The sequence below is a fragment of the Terrapene carolina genome, unplaced genomic scaffold (assembly GCF_002925995.2).
Source record: "Terrapene carolina triunguis isolate 2854851 unplaced genomic scaffold, T_m_triunguis-2.0 Scaffold990, whole genome shotgun sequence".
In the NCBI taxonomy this organism is placed as follows: domain Eukaryota; kingdom Metazoa; phylum Chordata; order Testudines; family Emydidae; genus Terrapene; species Terrapene triunguis.
Window position 1 is genome coordinate 576,559 of NW_020665341.1, and position 13,258 is coordinate 589,816.

General features: G+C 56.9%; 1 protein-coding gene across 1 annotated transcript; it reads right to left on the minus strand.

Annotated features, from left to right (window-relative positions):
- Nucleotides 1-11,683: 11,683 nt before the first annotated feature.
- Nucleotides 11,684-13,252, minus strand: MGAT1 (mannosyl (alpha-1,3-)-glycoprotein beta-1,2-N-acetylglucosaminyltransferase). Its single transcript, XM_026661273.2, has one exon. It carries the CDS (start codon nt 13,232-13,234, stop codon nt 11,873-11,875), a length of 1,362 nt encoding a protein of 453 aa, XP_026517058.1. The 5' UTR covers nt 13,235-13,252; the 3' UTR covers nt 11,684-11,872.
- Between the last annotated feature and the right edge of the window lie 6 nt (nt 13,253-13,258).

The window sequence follows — 13,258 nt, forward strand, 5'->3', positions numbered from 1 at the left end:
TTGAAAAGGTACTAGTGTTGATGTAATTATACTTAGACTTCTGGAAGGCGCATGACTTGCTACCACATGCAGGGCTGGCTCTAGGCACCAGCAAATCAGGCACGTGCTTGGGGCGGCACATTTTCAGTGGTGGCATTCCGGCCATCTTTTTTTTTTTTTTTTTTCCTTCGGACGGCAAAAGCCTAGAGCCGGCCCTGGCAGCAGCCGTGGGGGAGCAGCGCCCGCATCTTGTGGCTGGGCCGGGCAGGCTCCGAGCGGGGGACACTTGGGCTGGGGGCTGCCACCCAGCGGCACAGCTGAGCCACCCAGGGACTGCAGCAGGGCAGCCAGCAGCAGCAGCGGGGCCATAGAGGGCGGGGTGCTGCTGTGTGGGGCCCGCGTCCGCTCTCCGGGGCTACGCTCCCTCTGGGGCTACCCTGCCCCGGCTCCTCAGCCCCCTGTCGGGGCGGTCCCCCGGCTCTGCCCTCCTGGGTCCCGGCCAGTCCTGGAGGCGGGAGCCCTGGCTGGAGGGATCCGGGGCTGAGGCGCGGCCCGGGAGCCCCGCTGCTTACCCCGACCCTGCCAGCGCCGGACCGGCTGGAGGCGAGGGGGGAACGGGCGGAGTCAGCACTGGTGTGGGGGAGCGGCAGGGGGTGCGGGTGGGCGAGGGCACTGGTGGGGGTGGGGTGAGAGCCCAGGGCTGGGGTGGGGGGCAGCCAAAAATTTTTTTGCTTGGGGCAGCAAAAAACCTAGAGCCGGCCCTGACCACATGACATTTTGATTAAAAAACTAGAATGATATAAAATTAACATGGCACACATGAATGGTTTTAAAGCTGGCTAACTGATGGGTCTCCAAATTTTAAACAGGGAATCGCCATCAAGTGAGTGTGTTTCCTGTCAGTTCTTGGCCTTATTAACGACCTGGAAGAAAACATCAAATCATCACTAATAAAGTTTGCCGATGACACAAAAACTGGGGGAGTCGTAAATAATGAAGAGAGCAGGTCACTGACGCAGAGCGATGGGGACCACTTGGTGAACTGGGCGCCAAGCAAACAACAGGGGTTTCAACACGGCTAAATGTAAATGTATACATCTAGGAACAGGGAACATTGGCCATACTTACAGGCTGGGGGACTCAATCCTGCGCCTTCCTCCGCAGCATAGGGCAGGGGTCGCAAGCTGGAAGATTCTCTGCATCTTGAAGTCTTTAGATCACGATCTGGAGACTTCAACAGCAGAGTTAAGGGAAAGTGGGGGGGTCAGCTTTTGTGGCCTGCATCATGCGGGAGGTCAGACTAGATGACCATATTGGTCCCTTCTGACCTTAAAGTCTATGAGTCTATGAGTCTAGGAGGCAGTAATTCTGAAGTAGATTTGGGTGTCATGGTGGATCATCAGCTAAGCATGAGCTCCCAGCGCGATGCAGTGACTAAAAGGACTAATGAGATGCTTGGAGGCATAAAGAGGGGAATCTCGAGTAGGAGCAGAGAGGTTGTTATTTTACCTCTGAATTTACCACAATGCGACCTCGGCTAGAATATTGCGTCCAGTTCTGTTGTCCAAGAAGACGGATAATATGGAGCGAGTTCAGAGAAGAGCCATAAGAACAATCAAAGGATTTGAAAAACGGCGCAATATTTTAACGGTGAAGGGAATTAACCACTGCAACAACTTACCAAGAGTGGTGCGGGTTCTCCATAACGGGACATTTTAAAATCAAGCCAGGTTGTTGTTCTGAAAGCTCTGTTCTAATTCAAACAGTAAGTGACTCAGGAAAGTCCTATGGCCCAGGGGCATCAGAACGGGGGATGCGGGGGAAGGGGCCATGGTCCGTTCACTTTTCTCCAAGGGCCAGGCCCCTGCCCCTCCTCTTCCCCCCCAAGGCCCTGCCCCCTGGCCAGGCCGGAAGCTGGAGCCCGGCCCAGGTAAGAGCAGCCCGGGGAGCCCGGGCAGCTTTGGGGAGGCGTGGATCCTCCACCTGCCTGGGGCAGGGGGGCCCTGAGAGCAGCCTCCAGCCCGTGTCTCTGCCCCCGGGCCCGCTGCCCAGGGCAGATGGTGGGTCCGCGGCTCTTCACAGCTGCCCAGGTGGCTCCTACCATGGCCTGGCTGTGGCTCTTTGGCCCCCGAGGCCCCACCCCCCAGCCAGAAGCTGGAGCCGGGTCGGGGTAAGAGCCATGCGGGCAGCTGTGCGGAGCCACGGACCCTCCAATGGGCGGGGAGTCTGGGGAGGCAGGGAAGCGGGTCGGGGTGGGGCGGGGCCAGCTTTCGACTTGCCCGGGGGGCGTGGCTTCGGAGGGAAGAAGAAGGCAGGGGTGGGGTCATGAAGGGGCGGGGCCTTGTGGTCCTCCCACTTTTAGGCAGAATCTGTTGCCACTGCTATGGCTTGTGTGTAGCTGGATATCAGACAAGTTGATCACAGAGGTCCCGTCTGACCTTATAAGCTATGCAGCTAGGAAATTAAGAATTCCTGCTTAGAGTCAGCCCCTGTTGCCAAGTTTCACCTTGGCCTGGAGCCCGAGTAGGAAGAGACACATGGCTGGAAGCTTCTGCAGAGCCAGCTCCCGCTGCCGAATTTCGGCACCAACGAGTTTAGGGATTCTAAGAGAGTCGGTCGAGTCTCTGAACTCCACCTGCTGTGGCGACAGTGAGAAAGTCAAGTCAGAGAGGAGTGAAATCAGACGAGATCAGGGTGTCCCATCCATGGGTAGAGCCTTTGTCACAAAGAACATTGATTTTAACACGACCCTGTGATGCGCTGGGGGGACATGGGATCTGAACGGACAGGAACATGGTCACTGAACCCCTGGGGAAAAGCAGATGGCTGACGGGGGTGGGGGCGTGCGGATGAAAATTTCTCTCTCTGAATCTGGGATTATGGGACCCAGTCCCCTGAAATTTAATGGACCAGGGAAGAACCTGAGAAGAAGGTGAACTGGCCACATCACAGACCGCCCCCCTCCGGCGCAGCTTCTAATAACCGAGGGGACGGGAATCCCTTACCCAACGAGGTCACTGTCTCGTAGTTGTCCTGCATGACGTCCCTGTAGAGGGCTCACTGAGTGGGGTCCAGCAGAGCCCCCTCCCCCGAGTGAAATACACAGCCACCTCCTCGAAGGTCACCGGCATCTGAAACAACAAGAGTCCCCCACTCAGCACCTGCTGCCCCAGCCACAATCCCACTATTCATGGGGGAGGAAGGCCGATAAAATGGAAGCTCTGGGGGACGGAGGGGGGGGGGCACTGAGTAACAGAATCCCACCCTCACCCTGCTCAGAGCTGCCGGGAAGCTTCAGGGTGGGGAGAAGGTGGGAGCTCCTTGTCCCCCCCAGCGGATGGAGGAGAGCAGGGGCCTTCCCGGTTATCACACACCCACTAGCCAGAGGCTGGTACAGGAGATGGAGCCCCTCAGCAGGGTCCAGGGACAGGAATCCCGACCCCCTCCCCAGCCAATTTGGGGGCCCTGGAAAAACCTTCCCCAGCTGCGGCCCCAAGGCAGGAAGAGCTTCTCCGGTCTCAGCGCCACAGTGGGGGGAGGGGGTAAAGATCGAGCGGGGGGGCGGGACCACGGGGAAGGGGCAGAACAGGGTGGGGCTGAGGGCAGGGCCACAGGTGGAAGGGTGGGGCAGGCCACGGTTCTGGCACCCCCCCCCCCCAATGCTCTGGCCTGGCATCCCCAGGAGACCTTAATCAGCCTCTGGTGATTGTGGTGTGAAAAAATGGGACTCTGGACTTTAATGACGCCTCGACCAAGAAATCTGGACCTTGGCCAAAAATATCTATGTAGAATTGGCTACCCCGGCTCTGCCAGGCTGGGAAAACTCGGGGTCACTTTATCCCAGGGCCAACCCAGCCCCATCACTGGGACTAACCTCCCCCCAGTAATAGAGTCTCTGAGCCCAATGCTAGAAAAGCGCAGAAGCAAAGGGGGACATGGTCCCCAAGGGCAGCGGGTCCCAGGGGTGCGGGAACAATCTGTACAGTGGGGGGCTGTAAACCCTGGATCTGATGGGAACCCCTTCAAGCCAGGGGGTGCGGCAGCAGCACCCCTAGGTCCAGCCCCCAGGGCAGAGTCACTTTCCTGCCCGGCCCCAGCCCTTTCTCCCAGGTCTCTCCATCACCTGCAGGCTCCGGCTCAGGGGCTGGTTTCAGGCACCGGAGAAAGTCCCCACCCGGGCTGGGCACAGGGGGGGACCTGGCTGAAGGTCTCTCCCCGCTCAGCAGCAGCTGCTGGGTGCAGGCTCCCAGATCACAATGGAGGAGGCAGCAACCCGGCGCATGGGTCTGACCCAGGAAGCTCAATAGTATTAAAGGGAGAGAGACAGAAAGCGGGGCCCTCCCATCCCCACAGCCAGGGCCCTCTGGTGGCGGCTGGGAAGGAATAAAGCAGTGGCAGAGCCCTAGGCAGGGTTGCAAACATTGTACTTCAAAACTAAAGGCCTGTTTTCTTAGCACCCCCTCCCCACCCCTCCGCCCAATAGCATCATCATCATTAATACTAAGCAGTGCTCACCTACATTCTCCAGGGGTATTTTCTGCTGTGGGCAGAGGCGGATTAAGGTTTCCCGGGGCCCTGGGTCAGAGCAAGTGGGGGGCCCCTTCCCAACCCTTCTGCCCCCTTTTCAGCCCCCCCACCCACTGCGACCCCGCAACCTGTTGGCTCCTTTCTGCCCCCCACCCCACTGCGGTCCGAAGACCGGAGAAGCTCTGTCCCCCCCCTACCAGGGCCCGGGGGCCACAGCAGGGAGCGAGAGCTCCCCCAGCCCTGAGGCCGCAGCAGGGAGCCAGAGCTTCTCCAGTCCCAGGACCGGAGCTGGGGTCCGGGTACTGGGGCTTCCCCCAGCACCGCGCGCTTCTGCCAAGGCCCGGGGTCGGGGCACTGGGTCTTTGCCCACCCCGACCTCCCGGCGCTTCTGCTAGGGTGACCAGACAGCAAGTGTGAAAAATCGGGACAGGGGGTGGGGGGTAATAGGAGCCTATATAAGAAAAAGACCCAAAAATTGGGACTGTCCCTATAAAATCGGGACATCTGGTCACCCTAGCTTCTGCTGGGGCCCTGGATTGGGGCCCTGGGGCTTCCCCTGCCCACCCCACAGCTTCTGCCAGAGTTCCGGGCTTCCCCTGCCCTGCAGTGGATTTCTGCTGGGGTGCCCATTTTTCTGGGCCCCCCAATTGGCCGGGGCCCCCGGGCACAGGCCCCGTGGGCCCATTAGATAATCCGCCACTGACTGTGGGTTTTTCACACCCCGGAGAGATGTAGTTATCCCGATCTAGGTCTGCAGTTTATATATTTAAACATTCACTCTTGTGCAAAATTCTGGATTTTCAGCCTTTTTAAAACGTTCATCCATTTAAATTGTCATTCAAGCTGTCTAAGCGTTAAAACACAAACGGTGAGCCGCCCATGGTAAAGCCTTCATAGTCAGGAGCCTTAAAGCAAACTCAGAGGTTCTCAAGCAGAATTTTTCTTACTTTGCCTGTCCGTAAATTTCGATGGTTAGCGAAGGAAATATTTTTGCCTCGGGTTGTGCATGCGGCGACTCAATGTTTACCCATAAAAATCGAATCCTTCCAAGGCTGCCCATGCGGGTGAGGGTGGTAGCCAGAAGGCTGGGGAAGTACAGGGCCAGACTGCCCCTGGGCCCCCCACCTTTATGAGGGGGCAAGCAGCCCAAGGGGGCCTGGGACTCGGAGCAACAGCAGGAGGGGCTGGAGCTTGAGTGCTGGTGGCTGTGGGGGATGAGGGGCTGGGCCTGGTGTGGGGGCCTGCATGTCCCAGGTTTTTGTAGCCCAAGGTGACAACCCTACTCTGCTCCTCTGCCAATGCATGCGTGATCATTGAAAAGTCGTCCCACAGCGCACATGAATACGCCTCCCCCGGGCTGCTCAGATGGAAACTCCACTTACCCTTCCCTCACCCCTAAGATAGGGGACCTGCCATTAGCATGAACGTCTGTCCTGAACTGGGTGAAGGACAGTCCTGAAATGCAGAGTTCAAGTCCCGGTCCTGGGTTGAATGACTCCGGGACAGCATTTGTCCCGGCTTCCCCACGGCTCTGCTCCCCACGTGCTCAGGGCTCAGGGACGGTGCCAGCCAGTTCCCTGTGGGCGGGGCGGGGGGGGGCCTTCCCCCCCCCCCCCCCACGAGGCCCTGCTCCTCCTCTGTCCACCCCCCAGGCCCCACTTAGGCCTGGTCTACACTACGACTTTAATTCGGATTTAGCTGCGTTAATCCGAATTAATCCTTAACCCGTCCACACAACGGAGCCAGTTACTTCGAATTAAAGGGCACTTAAAATCGATTTCTGTACTCCACCCCGACGAGCGGAGTAGCACCAAAATCGATTTTGTTAATTCGAATTAGGGGTAGTGTGGCCGCACACCAGCGAATTAATGTGGTTAAAATTAATGGGGTAGTGTGGCCGCACACCACCAAATTAATGTGGTTAAAAACCGAATTAATGTGCTTAGTGTGGCCGCGCACAATCGAATTTATACAATCTGTTTCCCAAATTCGAATTATCTAAATTCGAATTAATCTCGTAGTGTAGACGTACCCTTAGGGTGACCAGATGTCCTGATTTTATAGGGACAGTCCCGATTTTGGGGTCTTTTTCTTATATAGGCTCCTATTACCCCCCACCCCATCATGATTTTTCACACTTGCTGTCTGGCCACCTTAGCCCCACTCCCTGGCCATGCCAGAGAGCTGGGCTGCAGTAAGAGCCCCCCCAGGAAGCCTGGGCTGCTGTGGGGAGCCCCAGACCCTCCCCCTGCCCTGGGCAGTGTGCCCCGGGGGGCAGGGAAACGGTCCAGGGGCTAATCTCGAGCACCCCAGCTCCTCGCCCAGGGTAGGTGGAAGGGGTGGGGCCAGCGGGCTAGCCTCCCCGTAGGTGGTTCACCCATCGCCCATGTTTCAAACTGTTGTGATGGGGGGGGTAGGGGGGAGGAGAGAATGGAAGAGAAAAGACAAATGAGGACTTGAGGTCCTAGAATGACTGGGAATGGCCACAAGGTGGCAGCAGAACCTAAGGACTAGGAAGTTGGAGGTTTCATATGGACTGACTCAGTGGCTGAGAGCTGTCAAACGATTAAAAAAAATAATCACGATTAATCGCGAGATTTAAAAAATTCATTGCAGTTTTAATCGCACTGTTAAGCAATCATAGAATACCAATGGAAATGTGTTATAAAGATTTTTGGACCTTATGAAGGGATATAGGAATGTTTAGCGCATCTGGCACATAAATACCTTGCAATGCCGGCTACAAAACTGCCATGCGAACACCTGTTTTTACTTTCAAGTGACACTGCAAACAAGAAGCAGGCAGCATTATCTCCCGTATAGATAAACAAACTTGTTTGCCCTGGCGATTGGCTGAACAAGAAGTAAGACTGAGTGGACTTGTAGGCGCTAAAGTTTTACATTGTTTTGTTTTTTGAGTGCGGTTATGTGAAAAATAATTCTACATTTGTAAGTTGCACTTTCGCGATAAAGAGATCGCACTGCAGTGCTTGCACGAGGTGAATCGAAACATACTATTTCTGTTATCTTTTCGACAGTGCAAATATTTGTAATCGGATAAAGTGAGCACTGTAGACTTTGTATTCTGTGTTGTAATTGAAATCGATATATTTGAAAATGTAGAAAAACATTCCAAAATATTTATAATACGTTTCAATTGGTATTATTGCGATGATTGTTTAACAGTGCGATTAAAACTGATTAATCGTAAGTAATTTGTTAATCGAGATAACGCAAAACAAATTAATAGCTCGAGTTAACTGCTATTAATTGACTGCCCTACTTTATATGGACTGACTTTGCATGGCCTGGGGGGGTGTTATACTGTATATAGACTGATTCTCTGGTTCTTCAAAGGACGAGGGAGAGCACAGCCGCTGGGGCAGGAAGCAGATCTGGAGCCACTTGTCGCCAGGGGGCTGATGGTGCCAGAGGCTGGCTGCAAATGCACCTCATTGGGGTTAGGGGCCGCTCCCTGCTCCCCTCCAGCAATGACACCTATGTTTCCTTCCACGCACAGCGACCGCCTCTGGTGTCACAGGCAGGAGCGGCCCTTCCCCCAGGGCTGGGCTCGGCCTCTAATGCTCCAAGAATGCGAGATTCTCCCCTCTGTTCTCGGTGGGGAACCCAGGCTCCCAGCTCAAGCTGCGCCCCTGAAACGTGAGGGTTAAAGATCTCCCAGGGCCCTGCTCTCAGCCCTCCTTGTGTCTGCTGCCCATGGCCCTGGGCGGCTCCTCCCCTGCGGAGCCATAGGAGAAGGGAGCAAAGGCCAGATGTGCCAAGTCCCACGGCACTCCCCTGCCCCGGGGGCATTGGCCCTGGAACCAGCAGAAGGGGGAAGAAATGAAGGGGCCTGTGATTCGGGCCCTAGATGGGGGCTCAGGATGGCTGGGTTCAACTTCTGGCTCCTTGTGCAAATCACTCCATCGTTCTGTACATCAGCAAACTTGGGACAACCACCACCCTTCCTTTGGCTGGCTTGCCTAGTTTGGGGGCAGGGACTGTCTCTTCCTGTGTGTCTGTGCAGCACCGGGCACAACAGGGCCCTGCTCTCAGCTGGGGCAGGGACTGTCTCTCCGTGTGTGTCTGTGCAGCGCCGGGCACAACAGGGCCCTGCTCTCAGCTGGGGCAGGGACTGTCTCCCTGTGTGTCTGTGCAGCGCCTGGCACAACGGGGCCCTGATCTCAGCTGTAGCCTCCATGTGCTACTGTAAAACAAATAGTCCTAACATCGGGGTACAGGGAGGGAGCAGGGGTTACATCTGGGAACGTTGGCCTAATTTAAGAGATAAACGACAATACAATTTGTTCTAAGCCCTTCAAGGATTCCATGTGGGAGGGGCCGAGGGCGGGAAGGGGAATCAGTTCCTGGATCAGGGAGCATTCCTTTGCTTTGTGTGTGTGCAGCACCTAGCACCGCAGAGTCCTGAGCCAGGAGAGAGGCTCCCAGGCACTACTCAACACAAACAATAACTAACACTTGTCTGTCTCAATAGAGTATTCCCGTTGGCCATGCATTGCCTGTGCTCCTCTTATTTGCCCCATTTCAGGGAACAGTCAGTGAAGAATGACTGTAGGAAGGCCTGTTGCTTGGGACATTCAAACCTAGGGCCAAGCAAATTCCACCCTAGGAGCAATCCAAGGTGAGGGAGATGGAGAGCAATGACGTGTCGAGCCGAAAAAGGTCTGGCTTTTATTTTATTCTGGAAAATAGTTTCTGCACCTTAAAGTTTGCTTTCGCAGAATGACATTTGGACATAAAAAGAGCCTCTCTCCCCCTCTCCACCCTAGCCCCCCCCGCTCAAAATTCCTTCCTCTCCTCCACCCCTTCCACTAGGAATGGCTTCAAGACTGGTCCAGGCATGTGGTTCAACCTCTCACCACCCCCTTCCATGGGGAAGGGGGCAGCAGACAGAGAGAGTAATCATGGACTAATCCCAACCCCCATGGTAGGGGGAGCAACCGCTATGGAAAAGGAAACTGGTTTAAATCACCCTCCTTGAACAAAGGGTGGGCTTCCATCCCAACTCCCCTCAGTGCAGACCCCGCTCCGTCCGAGGCTGCCCAGGCACCCTCAGTGTTTGGGGGTAGGGGAGAGGGGATGGGATCCTCTCCAAGAGGGTAAGAGCACCATAGCTGGTTGTATCTACTCTTCTCTTGCAAACCCACAGAGGGAAAACTCCCTCCACCAGAACCTCTCACTGCTTCGGCCAGGAGCAGGGAGGGTCCGCGAGGGGAGCTCAATCGGCCACAACGTAGTCAGGGGCTTCGTTTCGCTGGACCGTCTTCCTCACCTTGAAGTCAACCAGAGTCTAAGGCCTCTCGGCAGCACGGGGCAGCAAGCCCTACCTCAGAGCCACGTGTGGTGAGGGTGGCACAGCCCAGAGCAAATGGAATGGGGTTGGGCTCACTTGAATTGCCGCAGGCAAGGCGTGATGGAAGAGCCTGCCCAGCTCCCAAACAGCAGGGATCCGACCCAACCTGGAGGGATCCCTGAAGAGCTGGCTGGATCCCATTGAAGATCCTACCTACAAATGGACCTCCCTCTCCCAGAGATTCTTCCTTCAGATAGATTCCCCCCATCCTGGCCCAAGGAGGGGAGGAAAGTTACATACACACTGAAGCACCCCTACTCTGAGGATGCCTCAGGCGCTCTGGATATTGCCGACCAGAGCTGGGAGGGAAGGGGCACTTTGGAGACAGTACATTTTCAGACCCTTTAATACTCTCTTGGAACGACCATCTCCTCCTTGGCTGTTGACACGGGAGCTCCTCGCTGCCTGACCTCACCAACAGGGACTGGATGGCAGGAAGCTTCGGCGCCCACCCATCCTTTGCCAAACTTGCCCTAGGGCACCAAGCAATGTCATGGGCGATGTAGGATGCCAATGGGCAGTTTGGTCTCCCTCCTCCCCCGGCTCACCTCCCGGACTGGGGAAGATATAAGGGGATTTAAAAACAAAAACAGGACAATACAGCAAAATAATACAGTGGGGGGAAAAGTTACCCTTTGGTGTGGTCTATGTTTTGGCCAAATGAGGTCTGAACTGTAACTCTCCCTCCCCAAACTGGCTCTTGAACAGCTTAGCAGCACCTCTAAGAGACTGGAGAGGGGGCTCTACCCCCATAGATAAGGCAGAGCTCGTTGTCAGAGAGCCCCTTTTCTTGTGTCCCACCACCTCTGGGGTTCTCCTCCATGGTGATATCTCATGTCTCTCCCCACTGCTACATCAATGGTCCTCTCAACCATGGCAGCAGGGGAATCAGCCACCATCGGGCAGGGACTGAGCCAACTTTGAACCGAACTTCAACCCGGGAAAGGATGGAGGCCCCCGCTGAGGATTAAGGCAGGCTGCAAGCTCGGGTCTCTCCCTTCCTCGCCAGGGAGAGTGACACGAGCCAGATTGCAGAGGCCCAGCTCCGTAACAAGCTTCCTCCATGCACAGTGTAGAAAAGCGGCAATGAAGGACAAAGTGAAGGGACCGCCGTGGTGGAAAGCCCACTGCAAACAGAGGAATGCTGGGGAGACGTAAGGTTGCTGGATAGAGAGAAGCCAGGACAACTCCTCACACACCTGTGACCTAGAGGGCTGCTTGGGGACCACTGCACAGGTCAAAGGATGAGAAGGTTCTGATGCTCCAACCATGCTAGAGATGGTCCGATGGAGACACCAAAGAGGTCATCATGGACATAAAGCTCCCTGCCCCTGCACAACTCCCCTACAGCTAACGATGGGCCCTTGAGGACCATCAAGGGTGCCCCATCATCTCCAATGTTCCCTTCCAGCTATAGCCAGAGGTGACCCCTGCCCACTCCCACTCTGCCCCCAACTAAGGATGGCGAGGTGGGAACTGCCAAAGGTCCTAAGCAGGTCCTGGCATCACCATTAGGCCCTCCCTGGATGAGGTGGTCAACCCCCTCTCTCTGTTCTTCCCCTGCAGCTCACAGAGGCTGGGAAAGTAGCCACTGGTCGGTCAGTTCGGTTCAGCATTGGCTCTGACCCCACCCACCCACCATGGAGAAACCACCAGGGACACGGTAGAGGGGAGATCACAATGTCAGAAAGGGGATAGGCACTGGGGGGATGGAGGGGGAGGGCAGTGGGGAAAGCCTCAGCATGCCCCATCCCAGTCCCCTGCCCCCCACATCGGGGCATCACAATAATCCTGCCCCCTCCCCTCCCCCCCCCCCCGTATTAAGTGCACACACACACACCCTGCCCCACCCCGGAATGCACTCGAATGCCACTCAGAAAACAAAAATACAAGGTCTGAGTCCCTGCCCCATACACACACACCCCGCCCACCCGCTCCATGATCTTTATGGGTCCAACATGCTCAAGGGTCAATGTCCGGGGAGAGACGGTGCTAACTCCAACTGGGGTCATAGCCCGTCCAGTCAGAAGGGGGCGCCAGGTAGACCCGCCGGCCGCGGTAGAGAAAGCTGACGATGCCGCGGTAGCCAGCACGGGGCACCCCCGACTTGAGATCATCCATAACGCCCAGGGCCTTGGCGAAGGCCTTGAAGGAGTCGCGGCTGCTGTACTGCACGCGGACGGTGCCCAGTTCCCGACGCTGGTTGCCCTGCAGCTCCTCCACCCGCAGCTCGGGGGCGTCGTAGACCTTGGGCAGGAACGAGCGCTCATACTCCTCCTTCTTGAGGTAGGAGAGGTCCAGCTGGGTGAAAGGCACGAAGCGGTCGTTGAGCTTGATGAACTTCAGGTACTGGTCGAAGAACTGCCCGTGGCTCACGCCCTTGCGGCCGAAGGTCATGGTGCGGGAGACCTCAGGCCTAATGCAGGAGCGGCTGCGGCGCTGCTCCGGCTGCCTCAACCAGTCGTCCCAGAAGGCTCTGGGCCACTTGGGCTCCAGCTCGTCCCACAGCTCCGACAGCAGCAGCCAACCCAGGCCAGGGAAGAAGTCTGTACGGTAGAGCAGCTCCGGCCGGCCAGCCTCCACCATCTGCTCCTTGCCATTGTCGTTCCAGGCCGAGACGCACCAGAGGCTGGGGTCAGCCAGCAGGAGCGGGAAGGCCGCCTGGAAGTACTCGAAGAAATCTGGAGCCACTTCCAGGTCATCCTCTACCACAATGGCCGCCTGGTACTGGAAGGTGCGGAAAACCTGGCTCAGGGCCCAGCGGTAGTGTCGGGCGATCTTGTAGTAGCCCTGGAACTTGCGGTGGTCTGTGGGCACCGGGATGTCGCTCAGGTCCGGCTGCTTGATGTGCATGACGGCCTCGCCGTAGGAGGCGATGACCCGGGCCGTCTCCTCGTGCCCGCAGTCCTGGCTCACGATGATGGGGAAGCGCTCCCGGGACGGCCGGTAGTGCAGCAGCTTGTCGAGGCACCGACGGACCGTGCTGCGGTCACAGGCAATCACCACCACGGGCAGGACCGCATCTGGGGAGGCCCGGGACCGGTGCGGGACGGCCTCTGTGGTGGGCAAAGCCCCAGTGTTGGAGGCGGCGGCGGCCGGTGGGAGCCGACCCGTCTCCTCCACCTTCTTCCTCTTCTTGCTCCAGAGGGCGCTGTACCGGTGGATCTGCTGCAGCAGGTCCTTCTGGTTCTCCAGCTCCAGCTCAGCGTCCTGGGCCAGCCGGATGACCTCCTCGGTCAAGTGGCTGTGGTCGTCAAAGGCTGGGGGCCGGGTCCACAGGAAGAAAAGGAGCAGGGCGTTCCAGGCCACAAACAGCACCACGCCCCAGAGGACCAGGCTGCTCTTCTTCAGCATCCTTCACAGACAGAGGCCCCCCCC

Coding starts and splice junctions, on each gene's coding strand:
- MGAT1 (XM_026661273.2), bottom strand. CDS start 13,234: ATGCTGAAGAAGAGCAGCCTGGTCCTCTGGGGCGTGGTGCTGTTTGTG.